General features: G+C 40.6%; 2 protein-coding genes across 7 annotated transcripts in view; one reads left to right on the top strand and one right to left on the bottom strand.

Moving 5' to 3' along the window:
- Nucleotides 1-1,092: 1,092 nt before the first annotated feature.
- Nucleotides 1,093-11,990, bottom strand: LOC118284117 (kynurenine 3-monooxygenase). 3 transcript variants are annotated; one of them, XM_035606777.2, is made up of 17 exons: nt 11,855-11,985; nt 11,181-11,284; nt 10,941-11,039; nt 10,587-10,656; nt 10,326-10,423; nt 9,662-9,751; nt 8,987-9,035; nt 7,827-7,914; nt 6,588-6,753; nt 6,396-6,467; nt 5,305-5,426; nt 4,690-4,837; nt 4,557-4,614; nt 3,936-4,018; nt 2,975-3,076; nt 2,831-2,890; nt 1,093-1,589 (listed from the first exon to the last, which is right to left on the bottom strand). In XM_035606777.2, the coding sequence occupies exons 3-17, from the start codon at nt 11,001-11,003 to the stop codon at nt 1,443-1,445; spliced, it is 1,416 nt and encodes a 471-aa protein (XP_035462670.2). In that variant the 5' UTR covers nt 11,004-11,039; nt 11,181-11,284; nt 11,855-11,985; the 3' UTR covers nt 1,093-1,442. The 3 variants fall into 3 exon arrangements, with proteins under 3 accessions (XP_035462670.2, XP_035462668.2, XP_035462671.2); XM_035606775.2 differs by lacking the exon at nt 11,181-11,284 and having other exon boundaries at nt 11,855-11,990; XM_035606778.2 differs by lacking the exon at nt 11,181-11,284 and having other exon boundaries at nt 10,941-11,151; nt 11,855-11,984.
- Nucleotides 11,973-21,890, top strand: part of ide (insulin-degrading enzyme) — a 24,330-nt gene continuing 14,412 nt past the window's right edge. The window contains exons 1-11 of one of the 4 annotated variants that reach the window (XM_047334867.1): nt 11,973-12,088; nt 13,714-13,898; nt 14,413-14,620; nt 16,818-16,987; nt 18,035-18,157; nt 18,809-18,921; nt 19,039-19,201; nt 19,525-19,617; nt 19,759-19,850; nt 20,167-20,247; nt 20,810-20,913. In XM_047334867.1, the coding sequence (XP_047190823.1) occupies nt 13,739-13,898; nt 14,413-14,620; nt 16,818-16,987; nt 18,035-18,157; nt 18,809-18,921; nt 19,039-19,201; nt 19,525-19,617; nt 19,759-19,850; nt 20,167-20,247; nt 20,810-20,913 (1,307 nt within the window). In that variant the 5' untranslated portion in view covers nt 11,973-12,088; nt 13,714-13,738. The other 3 variants (XM_047334869.1, XM_035606766.2, XM_047334868.1) reach the window with 3 other exon arrangements.

Genomic DNA, 21,890 nt, shown 5'->3' with positions numbered 1-21,890 from the left:
TTTCCATTGCTCATATCTCGGTGAGGAAATGTGACTGAGTCAGCGAGTGGTCTTTGTTTTTATACTGTTTCATTCAAAAAAATAGCGTGGCATTCTGGGAAACAATTATTATTATTATTTGCTTATTTGCCATGAGTTATATGATAAGACTAATTCCATTTTCATATCTGCATCTGAGATATGAAGCTATGGAAGGGAGACAGTTAAACTGGATTAGCACAGACCACAAAAATGGGGAAACTGTCAGTCTGGCTCTGTCTAAATATTAAAGTATAAGCCACCCATGTTTTATCTCGCATGTTTATCCGTGCAACAACCTGAGAGTTAAACGAAAAAATTCCGGAGGTGTGTCTGTGCCATCGCAATATAATACAGCAAAAAAACCTGAGGATAAATAACTTAATTCATAAAATTCATTATAATGTGTTAATTAAATAGCTTAATAGATGGTTGCGAAAAAGATTTGATCAACTTTGGATAGTCATGCTTTCTGTTTCTTCCATGTGCCAAATTTATGCGAAACTAAGAAAGCAACAGGCTAGAAGTTTGCAGATGATTAGCATCATCTAATCTTGCCAAGGACGTTCAAAAGGACACTTCCCAAGGAAATGACAGTGCGAGAAGAGGGGTTTGCCTGATGAACCCAGATAGAAATTATCATCAGAACCTGCAGCTTCCCTCTCCCCTCAGCTTCATGGATCTCTATAGGGAGTTTTGGCTCATTGTTTAACTGTTCTGACTGCTCTCATATACTGTATGCAGCTGACAAATTTTGCAAACCCACTGTGCACATACCAGCTCAGAAGTTTAGCATTTAGCAGCTAGATAAATGGTAAACTTCCTTAAACTTTCATGAGGAGTGGATGGAGAGTGAATATTAGATTCACCAATTGCTAACCACCAAGTCCACCCCATGAAATCAGAGGTGGTCACAACTTGCTCCTGCTGACCCCATGTGGCTAAAAAATCTCTTAAAGACGCTGTTGATACAGAGTTGCTATTAGATAATAAAAATTTAAAAAACATTTTGGGTAAATTAGATGTTGTTAAGAAGAATTACGGGAACGAAGAGGAGCAAAGAAAACCCAAATGTGCCAAGGGAACATTTATTTGCATTTCTTTTCTAAACATTGATATAAACATTGATATGAACTGTTCCATTTGCACATTGAAAGTTGTCCAAGTACTGATGATTTATTCAGGTTTAAAGACTGAAAAGATCCAACGTCGGAGTCCTTCAGTCAAACACAGATAAACTCATATTAAATCAAACAATCGATCATTATGACAAGTTACACCAACCATTATTACAGGAAATGAATTTTCCTTCATTTGAAATTAGAGGACTCGATCAAACTAATTAAAATGTAGACCCCCTTGGTTCCTTCTGGAGGTAATCAGTCCAGTCTTAACACCGCTGTCAGATCAGAGTCTGTCAGTCATCAAGAGGTCCTGAGGGCCACGATCCTGTTCCACATTTTCTCAGCGGGAACGATCAGCTTGTCGATATCGGGAGGATTTTTAATGAGCAGGTAGGAGCCTCCAAAGACAGCTCCTGTAGCACTGAACAGCAGGCCACGGTTTATCATCTGTGAAATGAATTAAAATCATCTTGTCAGCTTTAAGCGTGAAGACCTATCGGTTCTACACACCCTCACATAAGGTGTTGTAAATGAATTCCCTTCCTGACGTACAAGAGTCAGTGAGAACGTCGCCCCTAAAATCATTTCCTTTGTCGTTTGTAACACTTCAATATTTGAGTCCCGTAGTTTTAAGTTATAAAATATGAAGAAAAAAAAGTTTTCAGTTAATTTAACAAAAAAATGACTTGGGTTTGACAGATCTGTGGTTATATGTTTTTAGCAGCTTTTTCAAGTAAATACTTCGGGAAATCAACAACGGCCTATTGATGCAGTACAACTGAATACTCCCAGAAGAAAACTGATATGAGAATGTATGGACAATTTTAAACTAAATTCCTATGTAGTGCATAAATTGTGCAGATGATTGACAGGTATATTTTACCATGTCCACCATATTGGGTAAGTGCGTTCGCATGCTAATCAGCAGTAAATACAAGAATGGGAGTGTTATTAGTTATTATCAATTCAAAACAATTACATGACGTGTAATAATGTGACTCTAGGGTATTTTAACATATTTAATCACATCTGTATTGTTAATAACTGTGAACTAAGCTTAATGCCTTGTACTTTTCCCCATAGAATATAGGCTTCAGTTTGATCTTTCAACTCCACTTGTTCAATTCCAGATCCTCCCTGCACTCAGCTCAGACACAGACAGTGCCCTCTCTGCAGCTGTCCTCTATGCGTCAATCTTCAGTATTGCATTATTTTGTAACCAATCATGCTTGTACAACTGTATGTGATGCTCAGGCGGTGTTTTTCCTCCCCTCGTAGAAGTCATTTGCCCTTTGCCCAGAAATCCCAACAGGGTTTAAACAATTTACAAGGAAGGCTGCGAGAAATCCCTGCTGCCAATCTGACAGTGGACCATTAGCCATCAGCACAGGTCACGCCACACTGTTCAACACAGTGCCAAGGACTGAATAAATCACAACAGCCAAGTGGGAGGACTCAGACATTTCCCTCAGTTCGTGGTACAAATCAATAAATCAAATCAAACATTTCTAAAAGGGAAAGTATTCACCCAGGGAGAGCTTCATCCACTTTTCACGCTTGCTGAGGCGATTTCAAAAGAGTCTCGAATTCCAACACTAATCTGTTTAAAGGTATTAAACACCTCCCTCAAATATAGGGTAATACGGAAGGAACTAAATTGTGTAAAGGAAGATACAAAAGTTCCTTACTTTGTCTTGCCACTTCCAACGCTCCAGAGCTTGATGGTATCTTGTCCTTGTGAAGGTGACCTGGAGAAAGTAAAGGACAGAATGAGATTCATTTTGTAGACAGAGCGATGTGACAGTTATCATTTTGTTCATTAGGATACTTACCATCGTGTAAAGTGGCACTAATGTCTTTGGCATGAGGAAGTGGAGGAAGTTATCAACATGTTTTCTGAAAAGGAACCATTTGGAGTTGACATGTGCTCGCATCTACAAAACAAAACAGTGCATGTGTTAGTGAAGTTGAACCATCTGTGATGCGATGTCGTTGAATAAATCTTACAGCTACATCAGACATGCCACATGGTCTCCTCTGCTCTCTTTAGCATGGCTGTAATAAAGGGGGATAAAGTTAACACTAAGGGCTGCGGTTAACTTTAAGCTCTGGAAGAATAATGACAGTGCTGAGACCAATTACTGGCTTTTTGGGTGCATGAATGTTAATGGGCAGATGGTTGGTAAGCTGTCCAGCTGTCGGATGGAGCGGAAAGTGAAAATATCTACTGATAATTGGAGTCGGCTCACCCAGACCCCCGAGATGACCTTCTTGTGACTGTGAATGGCCTTTCTATACATCTCATACACAAAAGGTAATTCAAAGATTAATTAAAGTGGAGATCACTGTAATGAACAGTGTTAAATTAAAAAAAAAAGTAAGGTGAGCTTTTTAGGTCTCAACCAACTCTATAGCTACTAAACTACTGTCACCAGCTAGTCGCTGACTTTGTCCGTCTGCTGTTTGTTGCTGAGCAGGAAGGTTACAGTGGGTCTTTAATTGCTCTGTTGTGGTTGAAAGCGACGCTATGACGCTGAGACAAACCGAGGTACAGAAAACGGAGAGGAGCAGGAAAGAGGAAATTGCTCAGTGGCAACATTCACACAGAGATGTGGGTTAATATCAAAAAATAATAATATGATGTCGTGATTCAATAATAATTGCAGCTGCGGGTGTTCAGCAGGAACATGGAGGCAATAGGAAGCTTAGAATTTTGTATGTCATTCAAAGCATTTTAAATTCTGATGCAACCTGGATATGAGGTTGAATTAAACATAGTAAATTATGCATTACCTCAACGTAGTTGTACATAGCCAGATCAGCAATTGCATGATCGTCTGGAACGCGCACTCTCGTATACTCAGGCAGTACAACACCTGTATGAATACATTAGGGAAAACAGAATTAAGAATTGTCAGCTCATCAAGTGTGCCTGTTAATCATTGTTCATTTAAAGTCCCCACGAACCAGATGTCAGAGCTTCTATCTGATTCCACATATGTATGTTTGTGGTAAAAACACAAAGCTATTAATGGCAATTGTCATGGATATTGATTGATGTCATAGCTGGCAGCTATGGCAATACATAACAGCAAAACATGGAAAGCCATGAGATTAGCTGTTTCTGGTGTAGAGGGCTTCTTGCCACCACCTTTGGCCTACGCCTGTAAAATTATTTTTATTATTATTATTATTTTTTATATCTATGAGCCCATATATGATTAAGCCAAGATATGAAGCCAGCAGTGCATTTTTATGGGACACAAAAAAAAATTGAGTCATTGAGTCAACATTTGGAAACATTTTATAGAAAGAGAAAAGACATGGCTTTTAAATTAAAAACACTTGGATATTTATAAATGAACAATTGGCACAGGATTAAAACAGGGAAAATGTCCTTTAAAAAGTACTTACTGAAATCATCATTGAACTGATCCAATATTTCGTCAAAGACAATGCAGTCCTCAAAGCCCTGTAAAGCACAAATGGATGGATGAGTCTCCATTTTATTCTTTCCATGCCTTTTCTTCAGGTAGCTGTTACTCACGGCGTTCATCCCCTGCCCATAGAAAGGCACCACTGCGTGGGCTGCATCGCCCATAAGGACACATGTGTCTCCAATGTGGTACGGGGAGCACTTGACCGACACCATGGCCTGCGCAGGCAAATGGAAATAGTCCCTCTTGAGAGCATCACTGCCAGGCACAAATAGAAACAACACAGTTACAAAACTCACTTTGATGGCCGCATTTTTCTAAATAACATAATTGGGGTTTTGTTTACAAAAGCATCGGTCACATTTTAAATGAACCATAACAACCATACTCTGTTAAACAGCCAAACAGAAGGAGCAAAGCATGCATTCAGTTTATGCTTGAGCGGTCCAAATAAAGTAAGCCCAGAGAGGAAGTAAATGAATGCAAGCCTGCAGCGTTTTCTGCAGCCTCTATTATCTGACAATCCCCATCAACATGCAGTTCGCCCCTAATTAAGAACTTCACTGAACAAAAAGCCATGTCACTTTGAGTCTGCAATTTCACACTTCAGCGATCATGGCCTCGGATGTGGCTGGAGACAACGCCATGATGGGAAATTAAAGTATGTTTTTGAAATAGCTTGTTGGATGAAGAGATAAAGGCGAGGTTGGGGAGGGTTCACTTACACTCCTATTAGTGGTATGGTGTCAGGGAAGTATTTCTGGAAAAACTCAATGACTTCATCTCCTGTGGTGATCTTCTCAAATTCGTCAAAGGGCATGAAGAGGGTACAGGTAAATGTCTTGTCCTAAATTGAAGAAAAAGAAAAAGTAAATAAAAGTGTTGCAGGCTCTACAAGAGTGGCTCACAGTGGCGCATAAATTAATTATGTTCATGAGAGAGGTTCATCTCGTCACAATGCCAGTCAGGCCAACATTCAGTCACAAATTCCCTGACGCATGTACAATATACTTTCAGAATTTTACATGTTGATACAGAATCCCTCTGCTTTCATGTGTCTGCAAAATCCTCCCTGCAGAATTCATTATAGATTCTTCGAGAAGTGCAAATGTAACGGCCAAACTCCACCCACTGCATGTGATGGATGGAAGTGCACTGAGTTTGTATGTTTGTCATTATCTGCCCATCTGAGCGGTTGCCATCTATCAACATCCCAAAGTCCTCCCCAAGGACCTTTTAGCACTCTCTCCGTTACCATGGTATCCACAGCAGCAAGGTGTTTTTTTGCTTCTTCGGCCCTGGGACCAGGGGCATTGAGTGACAGTGTGAATGCTCTCCAAAGTCAGTGGCTTTTACCTATCAAGGTCTGGCTGAAGAGAGCAAAAGCTGTTGTGCTGAGTCAGCCAGGCATGAAAAATCATCGTGGGATTAAGAAGGACAGGCGAGACGGAGAGAAGTCAGACAGAGACACAAGAGGAAGACACAACTGCTGTGTTAAATGTAGGTTGAACCTCAGGAGCCAAGACATTTCACAGACCATAATTTCTGATGAGCAAGCCTCTAGTGGCTATGAAGTGTCTTGTAAATAAGGCTAATTAACTCTAGGAGGACGTCCCAGAGGTCAATCATGCTTTGTGCCTTTGAACTGATTATCCTGTGGTCGGTCTGCTGCAGCTAGAGGTTGCCAAATTATGTGACGTAATACCCTCACAAACTAAAACATCTCTCGTCGATCAACTCGCTGGTTTAGTTTGGAAAACACAGCGCAGCCACAAAACATTGGAAAAAAAGAAGAAAAAGGGGAATTCACACTCACCGTGTTGGGCAGGGCAATCATCATAAATGTGTTTCGTGGCCAGATGTGCAGATAATTAGGCTTCATGGAAAACTGGGGACGACAGTGGGTCAAAGATAAAAGAAATGAAGACATGCGCGCCCACACATTGTGAGTCCAGCATCTTGCCACCTCCAGTACACAAAGTGAAGAGAGACTGAACAGGGGACTGACCTCTCCGTTAATGGGCGGGATGGTGAGCTCCATGTAGCCGTGAGGGATGTACGTCTGGCTGTAGTTGAAGCGGCTGCGGCGCAGAAACTGCTTGCGGATGGCAGAGAAAGCTCCATCGCAGCCCACAATTAGGTCTGCCTTGATCTGCTCCTCGGATCCATCTGACCTGAGGACCGTCGTAGTGAAATGTAAAATTCCTGTATACTGACATCATCTATTTGGATATATAACTTTACACGACTCTCACTTAATTCAACAAGTTCATTATTTTCTGATCTGGTGCGTCTGACAGTTGCTGGTTTCCTAATTACAGTGCTGTGAGGCTAGGCGACAATGCTTTTGTTATAGGCACATGCCTGCACCACGGGGTGCTGTTTTCACACTGTGTTTGCCCACCACTGTACTACAGCTCTCACAAACAGAATCTGATGACAATATCGAATAGTGTTCAGCGATATCCCCAGACTTCATTAACATGTTATTAGATTTACAGCGATAGGGTATATGATTATATGCCAGACGAAGAACAAAGGAGGCCACGTTCATCTCTTTCATGCTGATGGCTATCTTAGAACATGTCGTGGCTACTATGGAAGGAAACTGGCTATTGCCGTAGCATCGGGCTCTCCGTGAACATTTAATTAAACGAGCTGGAGAGAACAAATATTAGCTGGCACCTTTTTACTACAGGGGAGGAGTGGGGGATGTATCCTGGATGTGTATGGTGCACGTCCGGGTAACATTTGGATTCAAGGCACACTCCCAGAAAAACCTGCTCCAATTAAAGTACACTGAAGTGTTTGTTCACTGCATGGAAGGCTGACTTAAATTAAAAATCGTGATAAAAATGACTTGGAGTTTTTGCTCCGGCATTACTGTGCTGAAAATTCACTACACCAATTCTCATGAGTAAAGGGACCTGGGGGTGTTTCAGTGTTAATTGGGTTGTAAATTGTGTCACATTCACCTCAAGGACAACCAAACATGGCTTCAAAGGCTCCATTTATTAACAATCCCAGGCCTCTGGCAGTTCACATTCACAAGGACACGTGTGTTTACGTGCAGGAGCACAGAGGAAACATGATCAATAAAGTTAACTCAAAAAATCTAAGAATCTAAGTAAGCAGACCCTCCTCCAGGATTACTCTCCCTATAAATTATTTACACATTTGTGTGTGTTTTTGATTGTGTGTGCTGCGAGTGCATGGGTGCACAGTTGTAAGATCGGTAACTATTTACCTGACAAAGGTCATTAGCCCCGTTTCAGCACGCCAGTCCTGCAGTTTGTGGTCGAAGTTCAGCTTCGTGTTTGGATATGTCTCGGCCGCTGCGGGAGTAGAATGTTACAAAAGGAGCTTAAATCACCGATGCAGGCGTGACATAACACCAGCAGTTTAATGTGACAGGAATAAAATACAGAAGACTCGCAATTCTAATTTAACGGAGCAAGGACACAGACTGTCAAGCAAATAATTAAATCAACCATCCTCCACTAAGAAGGGATTGATCATGTGCTGATGAGCACAAATCTCCTGGACAACATAACACTGCAGTCTGCTGTCACACTTTCCAAAATCTCTTCATCTCAGTGTTCACTCCAGGAAGCTGTATCTGCCCTGATAAGAGCGACAGCTTTACAATCAGCCTCTCTGTCGGCACACTCAGACAATCTAATTAAAGACAGACCAATGCCGTCACACATTATCTCCAAGCATATAGCCTACGGAAGCCCTCCATTAAATATTAGGCAAAACGTGCTATATAGATAGCATTTTTCCAAGGAGGTCGAGCAACCGTTATGAATGAAAAATATAAATACAGGAAGGCATTTTTTGGCCCTCGTATGTAAAATAGTTTTTAGAGCCTGATCGACTTCATGATCTCTCTTCTCAGAAGCTTAAAACTGGGCTTTTTTCCATCATGGTTCTTAGCTAAGTAAACTACATTTATTTTCTCTACAAAACAGATGAAGATTGGGGTAATACATTTATCACAGTCCCGTTCGAAGGAGGTGACATCACAAGATCTCTCTCATTCTCTTTGTACGTGTTTCACCTTGTGCTGCTGCAGCCTTTCTGTTCATTTGATTGGCCTCCAAGTCATCCTTGTGCCATGTTCAGAGTGTTATAGAAATTTGACTAGGTCCAACCTAGTTAGATCACTGTTACATTCACAGAAGTTTTTATATGGCTCGGGTGCTTGGTCGTACATGAGGCCGACATCAGATTAACATACTGGGGTGCGTAACTGAGAGCGGCTACAACTCTTTATGAGTCAGATTTAGTTTTCTTGTAAGAAAATACATAATAATGCAGTACACATTCTGTTACGTAGCTACCATGGTAAATGGTCCAAGGCTAGTTGGTTTATGAATTATAATTCACTGTTAATATTCTTACCTGTGAGCAGCTCTTTGTTCAAATTGGATCGGTCTACTGACAGGATGTACTGAAAGGAGAACAATCTATTAAAGGGCAGCTAGTACTGCAGCTTCAAGCTGTTCATTTAAAATGGGAACAGGAAGCCTCTTGGATTTATTCTCTCTCTCTCTTTCTCTCTCCACACATCTCCCAATCCGTGACTTTCACTTTCTGCTTTGCATATTTTTGTTTTACTCCACCTTGAAATTCCATGTCAGGTTAAAAATATCTGACAAACTGGAGCAGTGTAATTTCAGACAAGCTAAATACAAATAAAGGGGATCAACAACACTATTCAAGTTGGACTACTGTTGTTATGTGACCATGACTAAGTTGTCACTTGTACTCATCATCAGTTGGTGCATCCCTGAGTCACTTCACATGCACAGCCCATCTCTGTGTGTGTGTGCATGCATACTGTAGCTTCTATGTGTTTCTGCTTGTGTGCTCACGAACACACCACTGCTGGTGTATGTGAAGTCTAGCAATCCGTAAAATGAATATTTCATCTGCAGACTGAATTAGTAGACATGAGGCAATTCTTACAGTTTCTTTACTAACAACCAAACAGTTGTATCACTGATGGAGTGGAATACTTTCAGCAATTTATATAGTGTTACATATATTTGTCAAATTACACCAGTAGCAGCTTACCTGGCCTTTCTTCCCATAAGTGATCGGGGACTGTTTCCCACTCAGTGAATGGATCATTCTTGCATGCATGGGAATTCCCTGGGAGACAATCTGAGGAAAAAAACGATTATTGCAGGAAATCAAAACTGACATTTATTAACAATAAGAATAAATCCCAAGTGGAAAAGAAATGATATCATGCCATGGACAGTCCGGCTAATCCATTTGGCCAGTGTATTTGAAAACCTTGTAAACCGTGAAAACTTAATTTTCTCATGCTGAGAAGTCACATAAGTGTAAAAAAAAAAAAAAGGGATCTGATGCACAGTTCTCAGGCATGCATAACACGCACAGTGCAGCAAATGTAGACCGACAAAAAAGATGGAGAAAAAAAGACATTTTGAAGTAACTGGAAAAAACCCCCAGGGTGGACAGATTCCAGGGGCATGGCCAAACGTTTAATATTCCATTCATAGAAATCCAGCAAAACAAAAAAATTAAGGGTTTCCACCTGTCTGCCTTTACTTCAGACTATTTATGTGTGGTTTAAGAGGACATGTATATGGCAGGACTAATGGATGACCTATATAATGATATGCTACCTATTTTTTTGCTCGCTTTTTGCATGCAGTCCTGAGAAACCCCTCAACTCATTTGCACTACTATATCATACTTATCCACATACCTTATCCTCCATTCCAACATGATTCAGTGCTTGTCTGCCTCTGTGAGACAAAGCCAGGTTGATGCTTCTCCCCTTCACAATTTTGGCTTGTCGAATATCTGACCAAAAAGGCACACAACATATACATTTTGAAAAGCAAATTTACCTGTGTCAAGAATGTTGTACTTTCTATATGTGTGGGTGTATTAACCAGAGAGAGGGTTGGTGTGACAATGTGATTCACTTGGAAAGTAGACAAAAAAAAAAAACTTTGAATACTACCTTCCCTAGTTTCAAATACTTTCACATCAAAGCCTCTTTTGGCAAAGAAGCAGGCGTTCAGTGCCCCAACCTGAAGGGTGAAGGGGAATACAGACAATTGTTTGAAAATGTTGCCAAAAAACACTGTGTTTTACCTCTCATACATACATAATTATCTCCCAACCCTTTTGTGCCCTTATATTCTTAACTCCACATGTCCACATGCAAATACACATTTTCAAAAGAAATAAAGTCTTACTTTAGCAAACATTTTTAGGAACGTTCCCCTTTATAAGAGGCCACTTGTCATAGTAAAGGTCATAATACAGACTAACTCTACAGTGATTTAATAATTTACTTTAATTTTTGTCTTACCAAACCACCGCCCACCACTGCTACAACTTTTTTCTTGGTTGGTCTGTCGGTTGATTCCTCCATTGTGCTCAAAGCCTCTCTGGTGGTCCGATCCTCTCACTGTCCAGTTCAATGTGATTTACAGATGTCGCATGTGTAGGGATTTTAAAGAGGAGGAGCAGAGTGAATGTCAATGTCACTCTCGAAACCAGTTCCCCTTTAAAAGCAAACACTGGAGACAAATAACACCTTCTTACATACCTGGTTTCAGGAGGCCTAAACCAGGTACCTTATGTACAACAAGCAACTTATTTGGGGGGAATAAGCTGATTCACTGTTATGTTCTCAGGATTCTGAGCCTGAAACTGCAAAACCACACATTAAACTGCAAAAACTTGTCAGGAGACATATGTCCCAAAGGTATTGGTAAAATGACTTATTATTATATATTTATATTATTATAATGAAGTGTAATTTTCCGGGGGCCACGTGTAACTGTAAAGTACTGAGGTGACTTTTGTAATGGATTGCTGCTGCAAGTGTCTCTCGTGACAGGTAACGCTCGTCATTGTGATGTACAGGTAAAGGCATCTGTCGCCATCTAGTGGTTGTAAGATGTCAGCAATTTCAGCCGCTGCACAGCTTCAGCTGATGCAGCAAGCATATTCAACTAATACTTGTAGTTTAATTCACTGCTTCCCTAATGCCAATGGAATTATCTAATCACCAGTTAAAAGTGAATCAATCTTGTGGAATTATTGAAATATAGAATTTATACCTGTATAAATAATTTACAGCTCAATAAGACAACACAAATAACTATACTCAACTCAAGGGTTAAAAAACATGTAGGGCAAAAAAACATTAAACACTTCCAGAAACATATGTGTCCGGTTCGAAATGACAGACCTCAAGCTTTAAACTTCTCACAGTACCTTAGGAACACCGCCTTGCCACAAAAAGTCGCCGCTGAAGTCACAGGTCGGTGTCTGCTGCGGCTGCCACCGGCACAGTCACAATTCCCGAAAAAAAAATTAAAAAAAGAGGCTCTGACCGGATATGACGCACTCAACGTAAGCTCTTGCCTACCCAGCCTACTTAATCAATATCAGAATCAATGACACGACGTATTTTTTTTCGACAAAGCCTTGAAAATTTGCCGCGTGCCGGTGAGTTAAACGTTAAGTCTGTAACTAATCAATAATATTTGTCGCGAATGCACGCTCCGGTCACATAATTTATTGAAGAATTGGTCCATGTTCGGTAACGCTCGGCTCCGCGTTCGATTGCTTGAGTCTATTCCAAGATGGCGCTGTGAAAGCCGAGGTTTGTTTTCCATGGGTGTAAAGTATGTTTAAGTGCATTAACCGAACGGCCCAGTGTACCAGATACCTCCAGGCAGCACGAACCGGTTTCTGTACCAACCAAGATTTTAGGTAAACGTTGTCAGGCAAATGTCGTAACATTTTGTTAGTAATGACGCAATTGTTTTTCGGCTGCTAGGTTGCTAGCTGCCGAACTAACGTTAGCGGCTCGTTAAAGCCGGTTTGTTGACCAGCTAGCCGGGCTGAAACGGTTAGCTTCGTTAGCTAGAACGGTTTGCATGCGTAGTGCCATTACAAATACTTTGAACAATGTGTAATGAAATCTTAACGCCCAACTAAAGAAGCCAGTCCGACTGTCACTTGGATGCTTGCTAACTTGGAGCTTTTGCTGCTGATAAATTTAAGCTGACGCCAGTGTCTCTTCATGTGAGTGGGATTAATTGATGTCCTCTAGCTAGCGAGGGACGATGGCTAATCTCCACGGAACTCGACGAGAAGCACTTGTATTCGAGTTTTTATCCAAATACCTGACTTTTCTGACTTTTTGTTAATTACACACATCTCTTCCGGCACAACGTTCTAAAGCCCGTGTTGCCCGACCAACTGTTTCCTACGCAGAAGTAGCGCTTCAAAGCAGATACGACAACTCGTAGTTGAAACGTGTGTGTTAGCTGCATTTCTAAACCTGTGTTTTCATCACTACGTCAGTTTTCAGATCTTAATAAACGACGTGACGTCATTCCTTCAAAGCTGGGCAACATGAAACACGAGTTCGCTCTTGTAGTGATGCTACCAGCTGCATTTCATTGTTGTCGGTAGGGTTTCGTTAAGTTCCCAAAGGTCACTGTAAACCTCAGCTCCGGCCAGGAAGTAGTGTGTGTATATATATATATATATATATATATATATATATATATATATATATATATATATATATATATATGTATGTTTCTAATTTAGAAGTCCTGTAATACTGGACAGCCAAGGAGGATGTCGTTTGTGGTGCTGTTTTGCATTTGCCACCAAGGCGTTTTTGTTTTTCAGCCTACAAACACTGATATACAGTTGCATGCAAACGTTTGCCAGCCCCTTGGATCCAGGGGGAATATTACAACAAAATCTGCTTTTATCTTTTATGGCAAGATCACAAGTTTGAGTAAATCTGTGGATGATTGACTTTTGATTTGAATATGTAAAAAGAAAAACATTGTGGGCAGCACATATTGCTTGATGAGTGACACCAGGTGTGTTTCAAGCAGTTGAGAGCAACGAAAACCATGGGATCAGCTGTCAGAGGACCCTCAAATGGTTAATATAAAAGATCCATGAGAGACGCACAGAGATCTCCTCGTCAGAGCTTATCAAAGTTACGGGCTTTCACAATTTAGCCCCGGGGCCCGTTTAACAACAACATGTACATGGCTAACTTCGCTGAACTTTGACTGTACATTTGGTTCCCTCCCCTGCAGGCTGGTGTCATCCTTGCAACTCAGAATGACCGACCCGGCTGTGAAGAGGGTTGTTGGTGACATAATTCGCTCTCCCGAGGACAAGCGGGTTTACAGGGCCCTGGAGTTTACCAATGGCCTGAAGGCCATGCTCGTCAGTGACCCAACAACAGACAAATCCTCAGCTGCTTTGGATGTCCACATAGGTACGGGTCTTTCATCACTATTGTCCTGCCAGGCAGTCATGTTTCTTTTCTTTTTTTTGTGTGTTGCTTTCTTCCTCTTTGGGACACTTATTACAAACTTTTAGAACACAACAGGCAAATACAGTGTAGTCACTGTATTCTTGCCTGTATATTTTTGCCCCAAAGACTTTTGTAATAGTCCACATTATAAATAAATATGCAGGAAAAAAATGTAATATGCAGATTTCCATATTCACATCCATAAAGTATCCTCAATGTTGGCCACATTCTTGTCATGTGCTTAGGATAAGCATCTTTGTTGTCTGCTAGCCATTATTCCTGTTGTCATCAAGGAACCTGTAAAAATAACATGGCTGTCTCGACGTAGACTGTGTCATTTAGAGTTAGTCAACTCTGACTAGGCAACTTGTCAAACTCCGAAAATGTTGTAACTGTATCAGTGAATGTTAATAAGCGAAGAGATACTTTGATAGACTGAATTTTTATGGCCTTTTTCTTTTTCTTTAATTCACAGGTTCATTATCGGACCCAGGGAATATCGCGGGCATTGCACACTTTTGTGAGCACATGCTCTTCCTGGGAACGAAGAAGTATCCCAAGGAAAACGAGTACAGCCAGTTCCTCAGTGAGCATGCAGGCAGCTCCAATGCCTTTACCAGTGGAGAGCACACCAACTATTACTTTGATGTGTCCCATGAGCACTTGGAAGGAGCACTAGATAGGTACTTTCCTGTTCATTTAATGCCCTATACTTCCTGCAAATATCAGTTATAATCAGCAAACCTGAAAGTAACTACTAGACAGCTAATAGGTCTCAACTTGTCTCCAATATTTTGTCTGCTACATATACAGCATGTAGAGGACGCCTTTGTCCATTTAAGGTAGATTGCAACATTTTGCCCAAGTCAAAGTGGGTTACCTGTCAAGGGCCATTTCAGTTTTTACAACATCTTACGAGGGACATACTAAATTATTACACATATCAAACTAACGATGCGATGGGTGGAACTGCTTCTCTTTGTCGAGTTGTCTGATGTCAAATGGTAGTGGTTATGATGCTATTTGCAGGTGGTTTTCCGGGTTTGGGTCAGTTGGTTCCTCCCTCACATCAAACTCAGGGAGTGATCCCGTGCACAAAATGGGGAGTTTAATGGTATTTGTTGTCTGTTTTTTCTTCGCAGACCAGACAGAAAATATTTTTATTTGTAAGTCACTGTATGGTTAGGTCTAGGCAACAAAACTACTTGGTAATGTTTCCATAAAAGCTTTCAGAATAGTTCATGTCTGAAATTGTTTTTTATCTGGGTTGCTTTTTTATTTGTTTTTATGTATTTCAGCGTGGGCTGGAAGAAAACAGTCATGGACCACATAAGGCCTGGATGTCATGCACCTTTGGCCTGTGGTTGTTTATTTATCAGTATACAATTCCTCCTGTGGGAGCGCAGGTGTTAATCCAAGAGAGCTGCCAGGTCATTGTCTGTCCGTCTTTGGTTACCAGACACAGTTTCATTATGCCCTATTTTGTGACCACCAGCATAGTTCCAACCCCCCTCAAGCTAGAAACCCCAGGCACAGGGTGAAACGGATGTTGTCCACCTTGCAGGGGGCCCTGCTCACGTGTCAGGTGTGGTGTTTTGGAGAGGACAGTCAGGTGCTGTCAGAATTCAACCCATATGGATAAACTTACCTACTTATAAATTAATGATAGTCTAGCAAGCACCTGTTTCTGCAGCACAGACTAATTGTTCCCCTGTGCCAGTGAATTGTGAAGGCCATCTGGTGTTTTGGTGGTAATGAACAGTGCTGAAATATTTATGATGTTGCCTCTTTGAAAATAGAACAGCATTATGTCTGAAAGGATCATATGTGTGATTAGCTGGACCAATTATTTTAACCATTACCCTACGATAATAATTAGTCAATGTTGACATTGTGTGTAATTATTTTCTCGATGCACCATTTTATGGTAGGCCAATGGCTGTGAGTTTGTGAGTGCCTCCATCGTTTCACTTCTAAGAACAAGGGTCGTGGTTTGATTTTCTTGCAAGGACTGTTGAAGGGGCAATTAGCGATTTTGGAGAAAGCTTGCCCCTCTCTTTGTTGTTGTTGATAATTTAAGTGCACTGACCAGGCCGCGAACCCGCAGCCTCAGGTATGGGAGGTTTAGGCGACCTGCAAACCACGAGGCCAAAACCCCTGAGTCGTGGCGTCTGCTAGCACGTCTCTTGAGGTGTCAGGGAGAAATGTTTACAAACGCATTTCGCACCATATTTTAAAATGAATTTACAGAGCCAGGGCTGTGACGATTTTTATTTCAGCACACAGAGCCAACAGCTCACGGACTGTGGGCAAATATTCACAGATTTTTACAAAACGTGTATCGGTTCAAAATCACTTACTGCCGCTTTAATTGATTTAAGCAACCAGCAGTTACATCCAACAAGGATTTTAGACATGACTTTGTAAAATATGCCTCCTGTTCCTTAAACCTTCAAATCCACTGCACCAGACCTGTGGCCTGCTTTTAAAACATTCAAATGTGGTGTTCTTATCAGTTCCTCATTTGCATGGCAGTTGCCCACACTATACTCATGCAAATGTTTTTTTCTCATCACTGCGGATTTAAACTGAAACGGATCTAAAACGCTCATCTAGACGGAGATTGTTTGTGTTTTAGAACGCCATTTTAAAATGAAAACATAATAGTATACACACAGGCAACTGTCAATTAACCCTGAACAACAAATTACTTCCTCTCAGAAATATTTAATTGATCTACGAGGGTAGAAGTTCATCTTAAGATGTTTGAAATTACAAAGCACCAAGTGTCATTATTTTAAATCTAAAAGGTGCCTCTACTCTACATACTTAGCTATAACGTGCAATGTCAAATTGATCGACCTTTTGCAATCTCTGTAGGTTTGCCCAGTTCTTCCTGTGCCCGCTGTTTGATGAGAGCTGCAAGGACCGAGAGGTGAACGCTGTGGACTCGGAGCACGAGAAGAACCTCATGAATGATGCATGGAGGCTGTTTCAGTTGGAGAAGGCCACTGGCAACCCTAACCATCCCTTCAGTAAATTTGGAACAGGTAGAAGAAACCCTCCAGAGTTACCACCAATGTACACTTGAACTACATGATTATATTGTTTATATTGACTTCCTGCCTATTATATCTTATCAATATTATGTTATGTTGGATAATCATGTCTGTCTGTAAAATTCAATAGCTGTGTAACATCATGCATATATGGAATTTCTATTAATACACTTATGTATTGTTTGAAGACAGGTATTTTGATGCAGAGAGATTTATGATTTTGGCTATTGATTAATTATGATGAATATTGAACATATTGGGCACCATTAATACCTTGAATTTGTGAAGGACATGATTTTGTAAATCAATATGGGCAATAAATATTTTTTTCTTCACGATATCTATTCAGACTCTCATAGCCTGCTATGAGCTTACTTCATATAAGTAACAAGGAGTAGCTCTGTGCTTAAAATAGCCACCCGATGGCAGTCTTGAATTATATAGTCTTTATTCCAGTTAAAAATAGAAAAGGATCAGACAGGCCTGATAGTCACGTGCTCCTGCAGACCAACATAATCTTCTCCAGATTGATCTGTACTCTGTATCAGAAAGAGGTCTGAGGTCCTGCATATCAGCTGCAGCTGTATTTGAAATTAGGTTAATTCACAGATGAGGAAGCAGCTTTTCCTTGTGCTTGACAGACTCATTTCACTATGACGTTATGAAGTCTGGTCATAAAAATGTTCCTCAGCCTGTCGGGTTCTCTGATCGAAAGACTCACAAGTGTGTTGATGTTTTTATGTGGCTGATTCCTTCGTTTTCTAAAAGGAGGATCAGTCATTGTTTCGCCCTGCGATCATACGCTGTCTAATGATCTGTCAATATATACTTTTTTAATTTATGTAATAAAACTACATTAATAATTGCCATTGAACAATGAAGAGGAAGCCAAATGAATTGGATTTAAAAAAACAAAAAAATATTTTAAAGATTGATTATTACATTTGTTCCACGAAGTCATGGAATGTTTTAAACCAAACAACAAAAAAATATTGACACATCGATGTATCCGTTGGACTGATTTTATGTCTCCTACAGGTAACAAGTTGACCCTTGAGACCAGACCATCCAAGGATGGAATTGACATCCGTCAAGAGCTCCTGCAGTTTCACTCCACATATTACTCCTCTAACCTCATGGGGCTGTGTGTGTTGGGGAGAGGTAAGATTGCATATCTCACAGATGTTTCAATGTTCAAAAACCTCCCCATCAAACCAAGTTTTAGCTTGGTCTCATAACCAAAGCTTTCGACCTAATGGCTTCTACCTAATGCTGGTTATAGCGTTTCGTAAACCTTTGTCCATGAACAGTGTGCCCCTCACCTCCTCTCTTTCATACTGTATCTGCCTGTTTATACTGTTTGCCTCCTGTTAAGCTTTGCTGAATATGGTGGGAATGATCTCTTCCGACTGGCCTTTCACCCCTTCTTACCCTTTTTATCATTTGTCATTTAGAGAAAACCTTGAGAAACTCTGAAAATACAAAGTACAACACCCTCTTCCTGTTATGCAATCTAAACTACTACTGATATTACACAGCCTTGAATGAAAGAAAGATGGTCTCAATTGTATATGATAATTACACGCATCTCAGAATGATTGGTTATGATATGCTAATGTGTGGATAGATGCCATCTTAAATAGTTTTTCCTCAGCCCACTTGTGTACGGCGCTGAATTTTTAAAAATGTTTCTAATTCTTCAAATTCATAGCTGGATCTCCTTTGCACTAATATGACCTACCTGTTGTATTTTAACTTTAATGTAAATCTTAGCTAAATAACAAATGAGTCCAAACATTTTTACACCTACAGAATCATTAGATGATTTGACCTCCATGGTGGTTAAGCTGTTTGGAGAAGTGGAGAACAAGAGCGTCCCTCTGCCTGAATTCCCAGAGCATCCCTTCCAGGAGGAGCACCTCAGAGTGAGCTGCACACGTATCTGTCTTATGTAGTTTGCAATACATTCTAGAGCAGTTAACATAATGTTTAAGATGACATATGCTGATGATATATGTAATGCTCTTTGTTGTCTGTAACAGCAATTCTACAAAGTGGTGCCAATCAAGGACATCAGGAACCTCTATGTGACTTTCCCGATCTCGGACCTCCAGAAGTACTACAAGTCTAACCCAGGACATTATCTAGGGCATCTGATTGGACACGAAGGACCTGGAAGTTTGCTGTCCGAGCTGAAATCTAAAGGTAAGACATAAAGTAGGGCTGCGGGAGAGTGACAAACATATTTATAGCATCTGGGGTATGTAATATGTAGATTTTTTTTTATAGAACAGTAGATGATTACAAATAATAGAAACAAAAATAAAATGTGTAAAATGTTCTCAACCCAAAGGTTTAAGTAATTTCCCACCACAGCAGACTTTCCTAATTCAGTATTTACCAGTACGCCGAGTATACTTTTAAGGTTTTGTAGAGGTTTTAATTTTCAATCATAAAAAAAGGAAAAAAATCAATTCACAACTAAACAACAATAAAAATGTTGTAAATCGTTACCAAATTGTTTTCAGGCTGGGTGAACACACTTGTTGGAGGGCAAAAAGAAGGAGCCAGAGGATTCATGTTCTTCATCATCAATGTGGACTTGACTGAAGAGGGCCTTTGTAAGTGTTTACCCTACATGTTGTTCACTGACTTTTTGCAAATGTTTTATTTTTGCATGTGGCTATGCATTATTTGAGTATAGTTACATGCATGTCTGGGTGAAGATCATTAATTCAGGCGTGATCTGTGTGTCATTGCAGTACACGTTGAGGACATCATCTTCCACATGTTCCAATACATCCAGAAACTGCGTACTGAGGGACCTCAGGAGTGGGTGTTCGAGGAGTGCAAGGTAATTAATGTTGTCTATCGAGCGACAGTATTTTAGGCGGAGGGGCAGGACAAACTTGACCTCTTCATTTCTGGTTAGTGGAGACATTGACAGCAGAGGCTGAAGACCTGTCAGCTACATTCTGCATCTTCTCTGCTATGTCACGCTATGCCATGTCAAATAAGGCTGGATAGTATTAAAAACAAATTTATACAGCAGTGTAAAAAGTTTATCTTTCTGTGTAATTCTCCCTTTCTAGAATCGGTTTCAAAATTTCACTTTTCTTTGTGTCGTGACTTCACCTGTTACAGCCTCAATCTCCATCTTCTCTCCGTAGGATTTAAACAAAGTGGCCTTCAGGTTCAAGGACAAGGAGCGACCCCGTGGCTACACCTCTAAAGTGGCTGGTTTACTACATGTAGGTCCCCTCTCCATCTACAAAATGTTGTTTCCATGGAGACCCGATGCAGCTCATAACGTCAGTACCTGCTGTCTTCATCGGGTTGCGTGGTGCTCCTGTTGGCTCTGCATTGAGAAAATGGAGATTTTGCAGAGTCACAGTCAGAATTAGTCTGGGCTTTTATTTATTTCTGTCTTTTATTTCAATTTCTCTTTGATTGTCATGACAAGGCTCATTGACTTAAGTATCTAGAGGTCACATATGCACAGTACAAGTACAGGAATTTTCTTTCAGCAGGTTTGACTATACAAACGTTTGTTTTTTCTTTCACACACACACACACACACACACACACACACACAGTGAAGTGTCACAAGTATTTCTTCTAACCTTCATTGTCTAGACAGTTAGCAGGCTTCTTTTCAGTTATTCCATTTTTATTTTGTAAAAGCTACAACAGCCTAAATTTTCAGTAAATAAATGAAGGACTTGATTTCTCTGTCTTTTCCACAAATGTTTGACTGTAAACCGCCACACCTCGAGCTGCACAACGGTAACGACTCTCTGCTCTGTGTTTCAGTACTACCCTCTTGAAGAGGTGCTAGCAGCAGAGTACCTTCTGGAGGACTTCAGACCAGATCTGATTGAGATGGTGCTGGACAAGCTTAGACCAGAACACGTCAGGTCAGTTAGATGTATAATGTGTATATAATGAATACAGAAATGTGGACATGGCTAATATCACAGCAGACTTATACCAGCTAAGTTGTTTTATCAGGAGTTTTGCATAGTTTGGTTTTGAATTAGTTATTCAATGCAATGAAAAGTGGTTTAGACATCATGATTGACAGCTGACATTAACTCTCAATTGAATGGTGGGTGTATTGGTGGGACCTCGACACCCTAACACCACTCCCTGATCACAACTGCACAGAAACCCAACTCTAAATGACGTCACCAGCAAAAGATAACAGTATAGCTGTATCTGGGATATCTTGACTTTACTTTTTGTGCAGTGGGAGGAAGTGAAGACGTGCCATACATCTTTTATACAGTCATTGCTCAGATCACAACTCACACAAAGGGAGTGCGACTTCATTCTCTTCTACTCCACTGTAACTTTACATAGAAAATATTCACTGGCCCCTATATTTATATCTAATTTCTCGTATATGTAACCTTTGACAGTTAATAATGTTATGGGATGCTGTTGACCGTTGAGTCAAGCGAAGTTGCAGATGTGTGATGATGCTATTCCTAAATGCTTACCTTGGAGGAGATTGCGTGCGCTCACTGGCTGACCCTGATAGTTTTCATGCCAGTCTCTTCCTTTACCAATGTGGCTGTTTTTAACCTTGGGCTTTCACCAGCGTTGCTTTGAATTCAGAACAGTGTTCCCTTATGTGTCTCATTTAGGCAGCTGTAAGTGAAGTCACAGCACGTCGTCACGCTTGGTGATAATATACACTTTGCTTTTGCTTTGTTTTGAGCCCTCCTTGTTTTGTTGTTTAACAATTGAGGATCTACTACTGCTATTTTTGATGGCATTAATGCTTTTTTGGTTCCAGTGAAGCACAACCACATAATTGCAGCACACAGAGGGCTGCTGCAGCTCTACTGGCATATATTCTTAACTTGCCTCATCAGTTAGAGGCAAAACA

Source organism: Scophthalmus maximus, chromosome 10, assembly GCF_022379125.1.
Source record: "Scophthalmus maximus strain ysfricsl-2021 chromosome 10, ASM2237912v1, whole genome shotgun sequence".
NCBI lineage: Eukaryota > Metazoa > Chordata > Actinopteri > Pleuronectiformes > Scophthalmidae > Scophthalmus > Scophthalmus maximus.
The sequence above is the reverse complement of the archived record's forward strand: the minus strand, read 5'-3'. Positions and strand labels throughout refer to the sequence as shown.

What these genes read in the sequence shown, in the direction of transcription:
- LOC118284117 (XM_035606775.2), bottom strand. Translation starts at nt 11,003, where the DNA reads ATGGAGGAATCAACCGACAGACCAACCAAGAAAAAAGTTGTAGCAGTG. An exon ending in AGTATTTGAAACTAGGGAAG is followed by an intron (nt 10,424 to 10,586) that starts GTAGTATTCAAA and finishes CTTTTTGGTCAG; the next exon opens with ATATTCGACAAGCCAAAATT. An exon ending in TCCCGCCCATTAACGGAGAG is followed by an intron (nt 6,468 to 6,587) that starts GTCAGTCCCCTG and finishes TGTCGTCCCCAG; the next exon opens with TTTTCCATGAAGCCTAATTA.